We start from the raw sequence: 17,151 nt of genomic DNA, 5'->3' as shown, positions 1-17,151 counted from the left end.
AAATAATAAATGTATTAATTCAAAATTTCAAATTCAAATAATTGTAAAATTTTATCAAGTTTTCTAATATTCTTCACAATGATCTTAATTTTTCATTCCAATCATCTTTTTTTAAAATTATTAGAAAAGTTAAAAAAAACAACTGATGAACTGATCTCGAGTTTAGCGCTTAGAAACAAAAAAAAAGAACGACTCATCACTCTCACTCATCCTCGGACTAAGAATCAAAGCATCGTTATGGAGCATAGAGCTCATCGTCATATTTTCATAATTTTCTTATAATTATTTTTAATTGTATTAAAATTAATTGTAAGTTTATATTCGTATTATAAGTGTTGTAAGCAATATAATTTAAGGTAAAGATATATTTGGATTTTTTATTTTTTATTTTAATGACAATATGAAATCACCTCGAATTTCATCCTGCAAGTGGCATATCATTGGCATGTTACTTGACAGACGACTCATCTGTCACCGGTCAGTGTCATACCCAAGCTATTTGAGTATGGAGTTGTACAGAAATAAATGTTCTATTTTAAACCAGTACAGTAACATTTAATGTGCTAGAGTTTACTAGAAAATTCAGTGAAATTAAATATATTGAGCTGATGAAACGTAGTTGTAATATTGTACTGGCTTAAGAGTAATTGTTTTGATATAATATTTTAAAATGATTGACCACAGTGAAGCTGAAAATTTCAAAAATAAAGGCAATGAAGCTTTCAAATCTGAGAACTTTGAAGAGGCAATATCTCTTTATAGCAAAGCTATTAATTCAGCAGAGAAAGACGCACGTGAGTTAGCTACATATTTAAAAAATCGGGCTGCCGCCTATCTTAAAATAAAGGAGTATAATAAAGCCGTAAAAGATTGCGACGAAGCCCTAAAAATTGTACCTGAAGATCCGAAAGCCTTATTCCGACGTTCGCAAGCATTGGAAAAATTAGAACGATATGAGGAGGCTTATAGGGATGCTAAAAGTATATTTACAGTGGATCCAACAAATAAAGCCGTCCAGCCTGTTTTGGCTCGTCTACATGCGATTGTTCAGGAACGAATTAAGAATGCCGAGCAAACGAGTTCTAAGGTCGAACAAATGTTTAAACTTGCTTTTGAGATAAGCGAAAATAAAGACAAGCGTGAAAAAGCCATGACAAACTTGCTTGTTTTAGCCAAACAATCAACTGCTGCTGATATCATGATAAAGAATGGCATCATTCACAAAATACAACAGCTCGTTAAAATAGAAAAGAACCTAGATATATATGTCAATGCTATACGAGTTATAGGTCAATTATGCAAAAGAAATGCTGAAAGAACTAAAGAAGTATTAAATATTGTTGGAATACCTTGGTTTCTGGAAATAATAGACAGTGATTATGAGGAGAGAGTGAGTGCTGCCCAGTATTGTTTGCAAATAATATTGAACGCATTTTCCGGGATGGATAATAAAAAGGATACTAAACCAGATTCAGCACTATGTGAACAGTACAAAAGTGAAATAGATACTCTTCTAACATGTCTTACATATTCTATTACAAACAGAGTTATAACAGGAAAATCCAGAGATGCTATTATCGAGCTGATTATGAAAAACTGCCACTACAGTACTTTAAATTGGGCTGAACGATTTGTGGAAATTAGGGGACTCCAACGGTTACTTGAAGTTTGCAGTGAACTAGAAGAATATAAATATGAATCGGCAATGAATATCACAGATTCGTCACGAACAATTGCTGCTGCTTGTTTAGCGAGAATATATGAGAACATGTACTATGACCAAGCGAGGGAATTATTTAATAGCCAAATCGATGATTTCATCAAAGACAAGCTTTTGACTCCTGATTTAGAGTCAAAAGTACGAGTGACAGTAGCTATAACATCGCTGCTGCGAGGACCAATAGATGTTGGTAATTATGTTATTTCCAAAGAAGGTATTATGGAGATGATTTTAGTGATGGCTCAGACTGAAGATCCTTTGCAGCAAAAAGTCGCTTGTGAATGTTTGATTGCTGCCGCATCTAAGAAGGACAAAGCAAGAACAATAATTAATAAGGGTGTTGACATTTTGAAAAGTTTGTATGCAAGCAAAAATGATGCTGTCAGGGTAAGAGCATTAGTGGGATTATGTAAAATTGGTAGTTTTGGAGGTGATGATGCTTCTATTCGTCCATTTGCTGATGGATCAACAAAAAAACTAGCAGAAGCTTGTAGGAAATTTCTAGTCAACCCTGCAAAAGATAAGGATATGAGGAAATGGGCTGCAGAAGGTCTTTCCTATCTTACTCTAGACGCTGATGTAAAGGAAAAGCTAGTGGACGACAAACCAGCTATTCAATCACTAATTGAATTAGCAAAAACTGGAGATCAATCCTGTTTGTATGGAGTTGTAACAACACTAGTCAATTTATGTAATGCTTATGAAAAACAGGAAGTAATGCCAGAAATGGTAGAATTGGCGAAATTTGCAAAACATCACATACCAGAACAACATGAATTAGATGATCCTGATTTTGTAAATAAAAGATTGACAATTCTTTGTAAAGCAGGAGTAACAACTGGATTAGTAGCTTTATCCAAAACAGAAAGTCACAATTCAAAGGAGTTAATTGCCCGAGTTCTTAATGCTATCTGTAGCTTGCAAGAATTGAGAGGTATAGTTGTGCAACAAGGCGGAGCGAAAATTTTGATTCCGATGGCACTAGAAGGTACTAAAAATGGTAAAAAACAAGCTGCTCAAGCCTTAGCTAGAATTGGTATCACTATCAATCCAGAAGTTGCTTTTCCTGGTCAAAGAAACTTAGAAGTTGTAAGACCTCTAGTGGCTTTGTTACATCCTGAGTGTACTGCACTAGAAAATTTCGAAGCTCTCATGGCTCTCTGTAATTTAGCTGGAATGAATGAAACTACTAGAAATAGAATATTGAAAGAAGGTGGATTATCAAAAATAGAACTTTATTTATATGAAGAACATGTGATGTTACAAAGGGCTGCAGCACAATGTATTTGCAATTTGGTCCAATCTGAGGATGTAGTAAAGACCTATGAAGGTAATAATGACAAAACGAAATATTTATATTTACTTTGTCAAGAAGAAGACACTGACACAGTGATGGCAGCATCAGGTGCACTATGCGTACTTACATCTTTCAGTAAAATATGCTGTAGAAAATTGCTTGATCTTCAATCATGGGTTGAATCTTTGAGATGTTTATTGGCGAACCCAATCAGTGAGATTCAGTACAGAGGAGTTTATATGCTTTATAATATCATTAAGGATGATAAAGACACTGCTGCAAAAGTTTTTGAAACTGATGTGATGGAGATTCTGATGGCTATAACTAAGTTAACTGGAGAAGAACACAAAATAAGTAAAGAATATGCTGCAAAGTGCTTGGCCGCCGCTGAAGAACTTGGAGTAATTAGAAAACCAGATGGGGAAGTTGCAAATGATTCTTTACAACAAGTGGAAGAAATTGTTGACGAAGAAGATTAAGATAATGTTTTATATGTGTTATTAAATTTATACAGAATCTAGGACAGGATTAGATTATGATATATTAATGTTTTAATATAGTGTGTTTTGATCTATTTACTGTTTGTGTTTTTAATAAATATTATATGTACTAATTGGTTCCATTTGTTCCTTGCTAAAATATAGTTTTATTTCACCATTTTGCTGGAAATATGTTTTAATGTTTTCTTGACACTTTAGTGATGCCCATTACTTTACTAATAACACACATGTAGGTTTTTTTATTTGTTTGTACTATCTTATCTCTTAATCAAATCTTTCATAACATAATAAAGCCTTATTGGGCATTATAAACTCCATTCTTTGTAAATATAGATATTTTATGTTAATTGTTCAATTATTTCATTTTTAATATATATAGCGTAGACTGAGCTAATATTAAACAATCACTTCAGCCTATTGCAATCCACAGATGGCCTCCATAAGTTCGCGCCAAAAATGGCGTGAACTCATGTGTTTTGTCCATAGTCACCACGCTGTCCTGGCGGGTTGGTGAACGCAGGGCTGGTTTTGTCGCACCGAAGACGCTGGTGCCCGCCTTCGACCTGTGTATTTCAAAGCCAGCAGTTGGTTGGTTATCCTGCCATCGATCGGCTTTTTAAGTTTCAAGGTGGTAGTGGAACTGTGTTATCCCTTAGTCGCCTCTTACGACAGCCACAGGAAGAGTTGGGGTGGCTATATTCTTTGCTGCCGTAGCCACACAGCTTACGCTAAGTAGTAAGCTTTTAACATAGGTACATTTATCAAAAAAAAAAAATCTAACATCTTTAACATCATTAATCAATTTTAATAAATGCTTTTTACAAACTCGGTAAGTAATTCATTTTTCAATTTTTTTTTTAGTCAACTTACCTACATATTTTTAACCGACTTCCAAAAAAGGAGGAGGTTCTCAATTCGACTGTATTTTTTTATTTATGTATGTTACATCAGAACTTTTGACCGGGTGGACCGATTTCGACAAATTTTGTTTTAATCGAAAGGTGGTGTGTGTCAATTGGTCCCATTTAAATTTATTTGAGATCTAACAACTACTTTTCGAGTTATATCTAATAATGCGTTTTTACTTGACGCTTTTTTCGTCGACCTACGTTGTATTATACCGCATAACTTTCTACTGGATGTACCGATTTTAATAATTCTTTTTTTGTTGAAAAGGAGATATCCCTAGTTTAGTACTATGATAAGGAAACCAGGATCTGATGATGGGATCCCAGAAAAATCGAGGGAAACTCTTGAAAATCCGCAATAACTTTTTACTGGGTGTACCGATTTTGATAAATCTTTTATTGTTGGAAAGAAGATATCCCTAGTTTAGTACCATGATAAGGAAACCAGGATCTGATGATGGGATCCCAAAGAAATCGAGGGAAACTCTTGAAAATCCGCAATAACTTTTTACTGGGTGTACCGATTTTAATAATTTTTAATTTAATCGAAAGCTGATGTTTATCATGTAGTCACATATAAATTTTATTGAGATCTAATAACTACTTTTCTACACTTTCTAACCTCAGGAGTGTGGGTTTTTCACCCCCCGGACAACTATTTTCGTGTAAACCCCGTTTTTACAGAGATATCGTTGTTGAAGTTTTGAGGTTCAATTTTTAAATCGGAAAAAATTAACCTACCACCTTTGAGGTTAGAGTAACGCTTGGCTCCGGCGCTGCGGGAAGTCAGCCCTTCCGCCCTTGCGTGCGAAAGCACGCTCACTCATGCTGCGTTCCGCAGCGGAGGATGGTTTCCTCGCCTCCGGATTAAAAAAAAACACTCTAGGGGTAGGGCATACCAAGACTACGTGGACAGTAGGGTGCACCGATTCGGTTTTGGGTATTTTTCGAATTTCTTTACCTACATTCTAGCACGCAATATTACTACTTTTATTAGAATATTATGTCTGACGCGTTATTTTGTTTAAAAGTGTCTATTTGTCAGTCGTTAAAGGTCAGTTCGTATCGTATTTTGATCTTACAGTAAAGATCGTTTTTACGTAAATTTGTTGGAAAATAACGCGTGATAGTCGCAGAACGGAGCATGAGTACACTTCCCGCAGCACCAGAATTAAGATAGAGTCAGAAATAACAAAAATTTAACCTCCCATAAAAAAAATCTACCTGTAATGTACTCAATAGCCTTAAAATGTTCTAAAACCAACAAATACCTTCTCATGAAAAGGAAGTAATTTATAAATTATAAATAATTTTTCATAAATATGCTTACACTGAAATTTTGTTTTCTTACCAACTAGATATTTCATAAAACGAATTTTTAAAACCTTTATATTAAAAGTACGACTATAAGTGCTTGGCAAAAGCATAATAGACCTTACGCATTATTTTTCTATATAATATTGTTCTTAACATGAAATTTAGACAGAACTGCCCTGAGCTTCGTGCACACCGTATCAACTTGCAAACTACTGCAACCTCCAGTTCACGTTTCGGTCCACCCATAGTCCTAAATATTTAAATTTATCAACATACTCCAGATCACAGCAACAGCAATTGACCATCCCTGCAAGCAGACACTCGTAAGTGTGACCCACGATGTTATTATCTGAACGACTAACGATCTTTATTATTAAGTTCGTTCAGCGAATCAATCAATTCAGCGAATGTATATGCATAGCTTGATAGCGAATGTATATGGACGCCGCGTTGGCGCAACGGTTACAGCCATGGATTGTATCTGTTGCGCTGGCGGTTGCGGGTGCGATCCCCGCACATGACAAACATTTGTATTGGCCATACAGGTGTTTGCCGTGGTCTGGGTGTTTGTTCAGTCCTTGTGGGTCTCCCCACCGTGCCTCGGAGAGCACGTTAAGCCGTCGGTCCCGGTTGTTATCATGTACACCTGATAGCGATCGTTACCATAGTAGGGAATATAATATCTCCCAAACCGCCTTGGAGCAGCGTGGTGGATTAAGCTCTGATCCTTCTCCTACATGGGGAAAGAGGCCTATGCCCAGTAGTGGGATATTACAGGCTGAAACTAATATGCATAGCTTTTGTTTTATTTACGTTTATTATAATTCCGTTATCGTGGGCCCAGTTTGTTATATTATCAAAGTCTGCTATCAACACAGCTCTGGCTTCCCTTATATTTTTAAGTAATATATCAGACACATGTCATCAGCGTAGACATTATACCCTACACTTAAATATTAGGTTACAGACGCTATATTAATATGCATATTGTACCCGACGGGTCCAAACCCCGAACCGGTTGGTACATCAAGTCCAACTCTCGCCTCTGCCCTAGACACCACAGCAACAAAGTCTGTAGTTTTCTGTTATTTAAGTGCTTTCAAAACCACTTGCTCGTTGTACCCCTGATCCCGCACTAATCCATTGCCTGAAGCAATACTTACTTCATGATCCAGTGTCGAACGATTTTTTGTAATCAATAAAAAGTACGAAGACCTGGTGACCTTGGGCTAGGCTTATTTATGTCTTCTGAGAATCGTGATAATATCTTCACGGTACTCCTACCGTGCCTAAACCCATGCTGCGCATCTGAGAGTAAACTATTGTTCTCCAAGAATTCGCTAACCTGACCCATGACAACCTTTTCAACGATTTTATTTATTATCGACAGTATGGCGATCGATCAATAGTTTCCGTAATCGGAGTGTACGTATACCTTGTTTATAAATAGGCCTAATAATAGATTTTTTGTCTGGGTACTCACTCTTACGCAAACGCAAAGAAGGAAATGAAACGTTTGAAATTCGCATACTTTTTCATTACGACTGAAACTCATTCTCACATCGAAATCTATTATTTTTCTTGTCTTATATAAGTATTAAAATTTTATCTTTTTTCTTGTATTACTTATAGGTATACGTATTATAAACATTATTTTATGAGTTTCAATAGTAAAAAAATAAATACATTAAATTATAAAATGACTGTTAAGCCAGAGTCACTCGGACAATACTTTTATGAATCGCCATAAAGCTAGTTTAGTATGTAAATCACTTAAGTACATTGAAGTTCGTACCTGCTTTTAATTATGTATATTCGATCGCATAACGCTAAAATAATATAATCTAATACTACGCGCTGTTGTCGCTCTCAAAAAGGTCGCTCTTATCAATCCCTCGCGGGGGTTCCTGAGCGTCGAGTTGAATAATTTTTGCACGGAGCGACCAAGTCCAAGAAATATCGATTAAAAAAAAATCGATATTTCGTGACGTCAGCGGTATCGTTATAAATTTTATTTACCGGTAAAACTTAACGTTGTATTTCTTGTATTTATACGTTTCCGGTACGTAAATGCTTTTTACCGTAAAAAATTTTAGGTATCGGCTATTTAACGATTTTTATAATGGTAATTGGTAATATTCTCTGAATCAGTCTAAATTAGAATAAGATTTAATTTTCCATCGTCCCAAATTAATAAAGCGATGACAAACATATTTTCATAAGTGTATAGAGGAAATAAAACTTAAGTATTGTAAGTTTGTAATCTTATAATTTAATTAATAATTAACTAGTGAACTTTTGATGTTAAAAATGGGTACTAACCATTAGAAAATATTTATCTACCAGAAAAAAAATAGCTCTATAAAATAGTGTAATGCTACGAACGTAAATTGAGCATAAATAAATCTTGCTTCATAAAATTATAATAACCTAATAAATTTTAGTTTTTGTAAATATTACTCTGAATTGAATCGCATACAAACTACTTTTACTACCATAATTTTGAGTTAACATTTACTCTGCTGCGCCGTTGGTACTAGTATTGTTTGTTTAAGTGGTTACAGTTTATCAATAACACGCTATTATATATTTAAATATGTATATTAACACAGGGTTATCTGCTAAGTCTGAATTAAAAGGCGGTTACCGAATATAATATAGCCTGGACAGGAATTTTCCACTGAAATTTTACGCTATTTTTCGTTAAAATACTAAAGAAGATAATTATTTAATATTTATCCATTAAGCAAATAGTGAAGATCACGTTCATTTCATTTCTTAGACTGTACATGTAGGTAGGTCATGTTATAACAGAAAAAAAAACAAAATATCAGGGTAGAAAATAAAATAAATGATAAATTATTTTTTAATTAAAACTTAATTCACTTTTAGTATGTAGTACAGTTAAATTTTTTTGTAGCGTTTTTTTATATGTATTCCCATTATGGATACCGCGTCCGTTCCCCTCTAAGATCTCACCCCTTCCCCGCTTCATAAGTAAAGGTCTTTTCTGTGTCGATTTTTAGTCAGAGTGTATCCATTAGTTTTTAAATTGACATACCTACAGCATATCCCAGACACAATAAATAATTTTAATTATAGTAGTTAATTTTCAAGTCAATAGTGAACTAATCATATTATTTAATTTAATCTTATACAACAGTAGAAACGGCGTCTATACATCAGTAGAAAATGACGTTGTTAAAAACCTTTTAAATTGACAGCTTGATTTGGTTTGGTTTCCGCTACTGTGCTATTGTGCTATTTTTTTTGGTTTTTCGTTTAAAATATTAAGAAAATGTCTATATCTACGGCTACAGGTACGTGTCTTTATCAAATACACATTTGTATAACTGCTATTTATTGTAATTTTGTATATTTGACATAAAAAAATGGTACAACTATGTTTTCGGAGTAAAGCCATGGAATCCCATATGGCGGTCCTTGCTCCACATGATTAATGACGCTACGTAACGAAAAATCATATTTGTTTAAAAGGTTTAAGTCAGTAATCGGCAAATTCCCCATTTTAATTCCTTCATTTTTAGGTTAAACGTTGTTGAAATTACGTTAGGTTAATATTATATACTATTTTTTTTTAAAGCGTCTGTGGAGTGCTGACGCCGGACGAGGGCGATTTCGAAAACTTATGCTTAGACTGTTTCATACAAATTTCTGTTCTGTTTTATGTTGTTTACATACATTTGAGTTACAAAAAATTAAATCAATTTTTGTTTGATAAAACAAACAAAATATTATCATCTGAAATTCACTCGAGTTATGACTTGGCATAGTATTTACCTATTATTATATAACATTTATATTTATTTTAAATAATCCTTCCAGATACCACCCTATGCAATTTATCATTTTTAATCAACTCTTAAAACTCAGTAGCTTGTATAGGCTGATACATTTACTTATGTGGTTACAAAATTAATGTTTACTGTTTAAGTTTAAAAAAAAGTTTATCTTTTACTCTTGTTTATTTTTCAACATGTATTACCAACCTAAAGGAGACCTAAATTGTTAAATAAAAGTTTACTTACACATCAGTGTACACCAAAGTCGCCTACTTTTAAAATATGGTTTAACAACTTTTAATATAATGATCATTATTTTATTAAAATTATACATGAAAAAGTAAAAATGTATATTTTGACTGCTGAAATTGCTATAGACACTAGGAACAACTAAATTTTAATAATTCTTTTACTTTTAGTAAAATTTATTACTCGGAAACAAAATAGGTTCATACTGCGACTTAAACTTGTGGTAAAGTTCTAAGTTTTTATGCCAAATAATAGTTAGCAATAGGTTATTAAAAAATTACTTACTTTATAAGTCAAATGCATTAAATAAAAATATTATATATTTCAGATGAACGTACAGAAGGCGATGATGATACTTCACAGGGAAGCCATCCAAAAGATGACAGCAGTGACTCTGAAAATGAAAACGAGCCCCAAAATCAAAATGGTGGTTCCATTAGTCCTGAAGTTCACGAAATTACTAGCGACGAAGAAGATTGTGTTGTGACAAACGATGACGAATCATCAAATTGTAGTACAGATTTAGATGAAACTTCAGATGCCTCACAGCAAAGTAATAAAGACAGAGATAAAAACAAAGATGAGCAACCCATGGAAAATGGAGGAGAGGAGGAATCTGACATTGAGGAGGTTACTGTTGAAGATCCCCTCAACCAAACTAATAGTAAAACAAAGCCAATACTTATCAGTGATGCAAAAAGTTTATCTGAAACAGCATCAAAGCAATTAGATGCTAATGGTAGCGAACAAAACAAGGAACCTACTGTTGTAATAATAGACACAAATTCCATTCTATCTGGGAAGAGTGCAAATACAAATTCAAATAAAAGTAGTACTAGTTTATTAGACGCTCAGAATTTATGTCAAAGTATTGCTGCAAGGGGAACAACAATAACTCCTATCAGTTGTAAAACGAGTTCTAATAATCGACCTAATCAAAACAATATCCCAATTCCGCAACCCAACATCTTGCCATCTTTGACGGACGATATGTTTGTCGTTGAAGCACCATCATTCATTGTTCCTTACGTATATGAAAAGCCATCCCTTAAACCATTTAGAGAGTTTGTAGACAAATTGGGTAAAGAACTAGATGATATTAAGGTCAAAGAAGAACAAGCAAAATTGGAGAAGGAAAAATTAGAAAAGGAGAGGAAAGAGAAATTAAGGAAAGAGAGGATTGAACGTGGTGAGGAAGTTGAGGAGGAAATAGAGAGTGAAAGTGAAATGAAGAAAACATCTTCAGAGGACTTATCAAAGGAGAAAAAAGCTGAGAAAAAGCACAAAAAAAGGAGAAATGAAGAGGAAGATGATTCTTGGGATGGGGAGTCTACTAGTGAGTCTGATGACGATGGTGCCAGCGATGAGGACACCGTCCTTATAAAGGATAAGAATGATGGTATGGAAGGAGTAAAGGATCCTTTAAACATGATTATAAAAGGAATTGGTGGTAAATCTGACAGTTACTTTGATTGTTCATTGGGTCAGTTCTTTATTAATATCGGTATTAATTTAGTTCAAGAATATGTTCAAAGTGATTTATTGAAAACTCAAAATAGAAAACTGTATAAAGAAAAGAAATCGGGTCGTAGTACAAAAGCAACAGAAACAGCGATAGCTTCACTGACCCAGAATTTAGCTTACAGTAAGAAAATTAATGCACCATATGCCCTTGAACAGAAAAAGTGTGAATTTTGTAGTTTTAAAACTGAGTCTCTTTTAGTTATGGCTCATCACTTAGAAGCACCTCACATGAAAAATAATATATATAAGTGTAATACTTGTCCATTTGAAATTCGTAGTCCACATGATATACTGTATCACATTGAAGCTGAACACAATATTAGAGGAAGGCTGGAAAGAGCACCAGCCTACCAGCAGTGCCCCAACTGCCACTTTGAGGACAACAGCAAAACAAAACTTGCAAGGCATCTCATTGCCTGTGCTAAAAAGTTTAAACCTGAATTCAACCTTGGACCACCTCTCGAATGGGAGCCTCCAGCAAAAATACCAAAGCTATCTAGGGCTCGTAACAATGTTGTTGGCCCGTATCAAACTAATTTCAATCGGTCACAAGTCGGTATGACTCCGCTTGGAAGACCACCATTAAATATCTCCAACTCTGTTATGCCGAATATGCCAGTCTTAGGACGGCCTAGAGGAAGACCTCCACTATCAGCACCTGCCAGGGCCCCTGTCTCTGGTGTCCCCATCATTCGCAGTGGTGTAATGATCATGCACAATACTCCTCCGAGTGGAACAACAATTTCTAATTATCCTATAATGCAAAACAATCAAGGAAATCAATCAGCTACACCTAAGATATCAATAACACCTCTACCTCGTGCTCCTCAACCTTCTTCATCTAATTCTACCCAAAACTCCAAAGCTACTTTTGTAATATGTGAAATTTGTGATGGCTATATTAAAGATTTAGAACAGTTACGAAATCATATGCAATGGATACATAAAGTGAAGATCCACCCCAAGATGATTTATAATCGGCCACCATTAAATTGCCAAAAGTGTCAGTTTAGGTTCTTTACTGACCAGGGTTTAGAGAGGCATTTATTGGGCTCACATGGTTTGGTCACAAGTTCTATGCAAGAGGCTGCCAACAAAGGCAAAGATGCTGGCAGGTGCCCAGTTTGTGGAAGAGTTTATCAATGGAAACTGCTCAATCATGTTTCCAGAGATCATAACATGACCTTGAAGCCAGCTCATCTCTCATATAAGTGTACAGTGTGCACTGCTACATTTGGGATGTACAAACAATTTGAAAACCATGTTTATTCTGCCCACAGTGTTGTGGCCAAGCGCGTTATAGATAAAAACAAATCTTCTGCTCCCCAACCTAAGACAACGGAAACTGACCCCTTGCTCAAACCACTCAAAATAAGTGATGAGATTACCATAATACCCCAACCTGCTAAATCATCACTCACTATAACAGCCAAGGGTAAATAACATTAATATTTGGAAGTGTCAGTACTGACATAAAGCCTGTCGTGTTTACCCAAATTGCTTCATCAGTGATGCACTTCCATTACTTTTTTGCAGTATTGTGTATATAATAAGATACATACATCTTTACAATTACAATTATGAAAGCAAAAGATACGTTGATGACTGTTCCCTCTAACAAAGGTGTTTATATTGAAAACAAGAAAAAGTAATAATAAAACCTTAAATGTAAATTTAGTGTATAAAACAGAAACCCATCGTAAATATACTAGTGCCCCCAACATTTAAGGATCACCTCTGTATATTTGTGACTTGTGTGCTGTGTTTTTTTTTTTGTCACAAAGAAAAATTCTAAAACAGATCTGTATCTTCGCTGTAAAATAGTTAGTGAAAGAATTAAATGCGCAACTTTAGATGTTAGTTTCTATAAATCATTGATAAGTAATTTATTTGCAAGTTATTGTGTAACCTGTGACAACTATAGATCATTGTCTGCCTATTTTATTAATTATGTAATACTTTTCACCTGAATTCATTGAATAAGAATGTATTATACTATAACTTAGGTAGACGTTAATAATAAATGTAAATCAATTATGATGTATGACATAAGGTGTTAGTTAAGATTATATTGTAGTTTTAAATTATAAATGCATAAGAATGTAACAATCAATGCCTGATCCTGACACCCTACCGGAATGCTTGCGTTTTGGATACAAAGTTTTAGAACACATCGGTCTTATTTAATTCTGATCTCAGGTTAGACTGGAGTGTTGATTTGGTAAAAGTTTACTAAATTGTTAACGTACTTATAGAACTGAAATAATGTATTTTTTTTATTTAATAAAAAAGACCATTGTAAGAATGTATACAATTTTATTTAATAACTTTCTTTTCCGATTGTAAGGCATAATCGTTGTTACATTTTAGCAGCTTTTTTATTTTTATTTTAAATAAAAGTTTTCCTAAAATTGTAACGGGAGCTTTGTTATTATATAACAAACTCTTAACTCAAAAAATAGGTTTTTATTCATGTTAATAACTATTTTTCACGCCCTAGATTTGCGCCATAACTGGATTTTCATAGCCCTTTCGCCACTCACTATTTACTTTTATAAATGCCCCACATTTAAATATATTAAAGTAAATCAACTTTACTTGGAGTATTTTTTGTTACTATTGTATAATCATATAAAACGTATGGTTTTTTTTTTAATATAACTAGGTTGGCTAACAAGCGTACGGCTCACCTGATGATAAGCGATTACCGTAGCTTATAGACGCCTGCAACAACAGAAGCATCGCAAGCGCGTTGACGAACCTTATTCCTATTTGCCCCAGGAGCTCTGGTCACCTTACTCACGAACAGGAATAAAACACTGCTTAAAAACAGTATTATTTATCTGTGATCTTCTGTAAGGTCGAGGTACTACCCCAGTTGGGCTGCTTCATATTATTTTGAGCAGGAAATTTCCTGCTGTGCCCTACCTCAGTTAAATGTGACCTTATTACCTATTTTCTACAAAGGAAGTCCTAGTTTGTAGTAAAATGTAATAATTTTGTTTGTTTGCAAACGAAAAATAACCTGACTTCAATTACATCGACAAGTAATAAAACGTGGGTAGACGAAAAAATAGTCAAATAAATTATCTGTAATATTCCGTTCATTAGAAATAACAAAAAGTACTCTTCAGATCTGGATCAAATTTAAAATTTTAAACAATACCACATGTGAAGCACCACTTCGATTAAAAAAGAAACATAAAAAAAATAGTGTTTGCTCGCAAAAGAAAAAAAAACCGACTTCAATTACATCGACAAGTAATACAACGTAGATCGACGAAAAAATAGTCAAGCAACTACGCGTTATCAAAGATTACTCAAAAAGTAGGTATTAGATTTCGATAAAATTTATATGTAACCACATGATAAACATTAGCTTTTGATTAAATTAAAAATTATCAAAATCGGTACACCCAGTAAAAAGTTATTACGGATTTTCGAGTTTCCCTCGATTTCTCTGGGATCCCATCATCAGATCCTGGTTTCCTTATCATGGTACAGAACTAGGAATATTGCCTTTCTAACAAAAAAAGAATTATCAAAATCGGTACATCCAGTAGAAAGTTATGCGGTATAATAATACAACGTAGGTCGACGAAAAAAGCGGCAAGTAAAAACGCATTATTAGATATAACTCGAAAAGTGGTTTTTGGATCTCAAATAAATTTAAATGGGACCAATTGGCACACACCACCTTTCGATTAAAACAAAATTTGTCGAAATCGGTCTACCCGGCCAAAATTTCTCATGTAACATACATAAAAAAAAAATACAGTCGAATTGAGAACCTCCTCCTTTTTTGGAAGTCGGTTAAAAATCGTTTCACCCAGTAAAAAGTTGTGGTAACAAATAAAATAAATTAAACTAAAAAACCTTTTTAAAATTCGTTAAAACGAAAAAAATAAAATTTTACTTTAAAACTTTTATTATCTACTTATAAAGTCATTACATAATTATACAGAAAAGCTTGTCGCGAGATTTGAGCACTCTTATTTTCTGAGTTTGAAAATTTTAATAATTAAAATCAATTACATCAAGTTATTGTTTATCTGGACAAGTAAATCTCAGTACCAGCTGACAAACTTTCCACCGAGATATCTCAATTTAACAATAAGTCAATATCTAACTTTCACCCCCTGGATGCCAGTCCTACCGGAACCAGACGCGTGTGGCGATATAAGTCGGCAGATTGGGATGAGATGCGACACTTTTTCGCATCGTACCCCTGGCGGAGTGCTTGTTTTTCTTCGTGTGATCCGTCGAGTTGCGAACAAGCAATATCGGGAGTGATACGTCAGGCGATGGAGTACTTCATTCCATTTGCTGACGTATCGCTTGATGTCAGGGTCCCTAAGTGGTACAATGTAGAATGTGCTGAAGCTGCAGGCCGTAAAGACTCAGCGTTTGCAGCATGGGCTGAAGCCCGTACCCTTAAATCTCCGGATATAACTTCAAAAAAAAAGCTTTCAACTCAGCTGCTAAGTCCTACAAAAAGGTTCTCAAAAGGGCTCGTTACGACCGCATTAATCGCATTGGAGCCAAATTAGCTTCCTATCCGTGTGGAAGTAAAGCTTTTTGGTCGCTGTCTAAGTCGGTGGAAATGAATTTTTGCCGTCCCTCACTGCCTCCTCTGCTGAAGCCAGATGGGTCGCTGGCCATTACTGCGACAGATAAGGCTAACCTTTTAGCAAACCTGTTTGCCGAAAATTCGCACCTTGATGCTGGTAGTGCCTCACCTCCTCGACATCCACCTTCCAACTTCGCTATGTCCGATATTTGCATTCACCAAACGGTGGTTTTGAGAGCGCTCCGCAATTTGGATGCGAATAAGGCTAGTGGCCCTGACGGGATACCAGCTAGAGTTCTCAAAACATGTGCTCCTGAGTTGTCTCCGGTTCTAACGCGCTTGTACCGCCTCTCTCTAAAATCAGCTCAGGTTCCTAAAGCTTGGAAGATTGCCAATGTACAACCTGTACCTAAAAAGGGTAGTCGTGCCGACCCGGCTAACTATAGACCAATCGCTATCACCTCCATACTATGTAAAAGTTTGGAGCGCATACTGAACGATAAGCTCCTTGCATACCTCGAATTGAATGACCTCCTGTCGGACCAGCAATACGGTTTCCGCCGTAACAGGTCCACGGGGGATCTTTTAGTGTATGCCTCGCACATCTGGGGCGAAGCCTTGGATAAGCACGGAGAGGCGCTAGCCGTCTCACTTGATATCTCGAAGGCATTTGACCGGGTCTGGCATGAGAGCCTATTGAGTAAGCTTTCGACTTACGGAATACCCCCTAGCCTGTGTGGCTGGATATCAGATTTCCTGAGTGGGCGATCATTTCGGGTGGTCTTGGATGGCTCCTTGTCTGATTTGAAGGCGGTTAATGCCGGTGTCCCTCAGGGATCAGTTCTCTCCGCAACCCTCTTCTTGCTTCACATTAACGACCTCCTCAAGCCCGGTATCTTTGGATACGCGGACGACAGCACTGTTACGGAGAGATACATGTCCAGTCCCCGAGCTAGCGGGGCTGAAACTCTTGAGCATAGAGAGGCTCTGGTTGAACGCATGAATTTGGCTTTAAAAGAGGTATCCGATTGGGGTGACGCCAACCTAGTCAAATTTAATGCTCTCAAAACGCAGGCGTGTCTTTTCACCGCTAAACGGAGTCCATTTCCTTTAGCTCCGACTTTCCGGGGTGTATCTGTACCGATCACCAATAATATTGGTCTTTTAGGCATAAATATTTCGTCTAATATGAACTTCAGACAATGCATAGAATCCAAGGCAAAAATCGCCGGTAAGAAACTTGGTATACTCAATAAAGTCAGG

General features: G+C 35.5%; 2 protein-coding genes across 2 annotated transcripts; both read left to right on the top strand.

Annotated features, from left to right (window-relative positions):
* The first annotated feature begins 483 nt into the window (after positions 1-483).
* LOC123663765 (protein unc-45 homolog B) lies at positions 484-3,656 on the top strand. The gene has a single exon (XM_045598431.1). It carries the CDS (start codon positions 671-673, stop codon positions 3,494-3,496), a length of 2,826 nt encoding a protein of 941 aa, XP_045454387.1. The 5' UTR covers positions 484-670; the 3' UTR covers positions 3,497-3,656.
* Positions 3,657-8,725: 5,069 nt separating this feature from the next.
* On the top strand, positions 8,726-13,915 carry LOC123663190 (MOG interacting and ectopic P-granules protein 1-like). Its single transcript, XM_045597887.1, has 2 exons — positions 8,726-9,062; positions 10,123-13,915. Exons 1-2 carry the CDS (start codon positions 9,041-9,043, stop codon positions 12,759-12,761), a joined length of 2,661 nt encoding a protein of 886 aa, XP_045453843.1. The 5' UTR covers positions 8,726-9,040; the 3' UTR covers positions 12,762-13,915.
* The last annotated feature ends 3,236 nt before the right edge of the window (positions 13,916-17,151 follow it).

The sequence above is a fragment of the Melitaea cinxia genome, chromosome 20 (assembly GCF_905220565.1).
Source record: "Melitaea cinxia chromosome 20, ilMelCinx1.1, whole genome shotgun sequence".
Lineage (NCBI taxonomy): Eukaryota > Metazoa > Arthropoda > Insecta > Lepidoptera > Nymphalidae > Melitaea > Melitaea cinxia.
The sequence above is the reverse complement of the archived record's forward strand: the minus strand, read 5'-3'. Positions and strand labels throughout refer to the sequence as shown.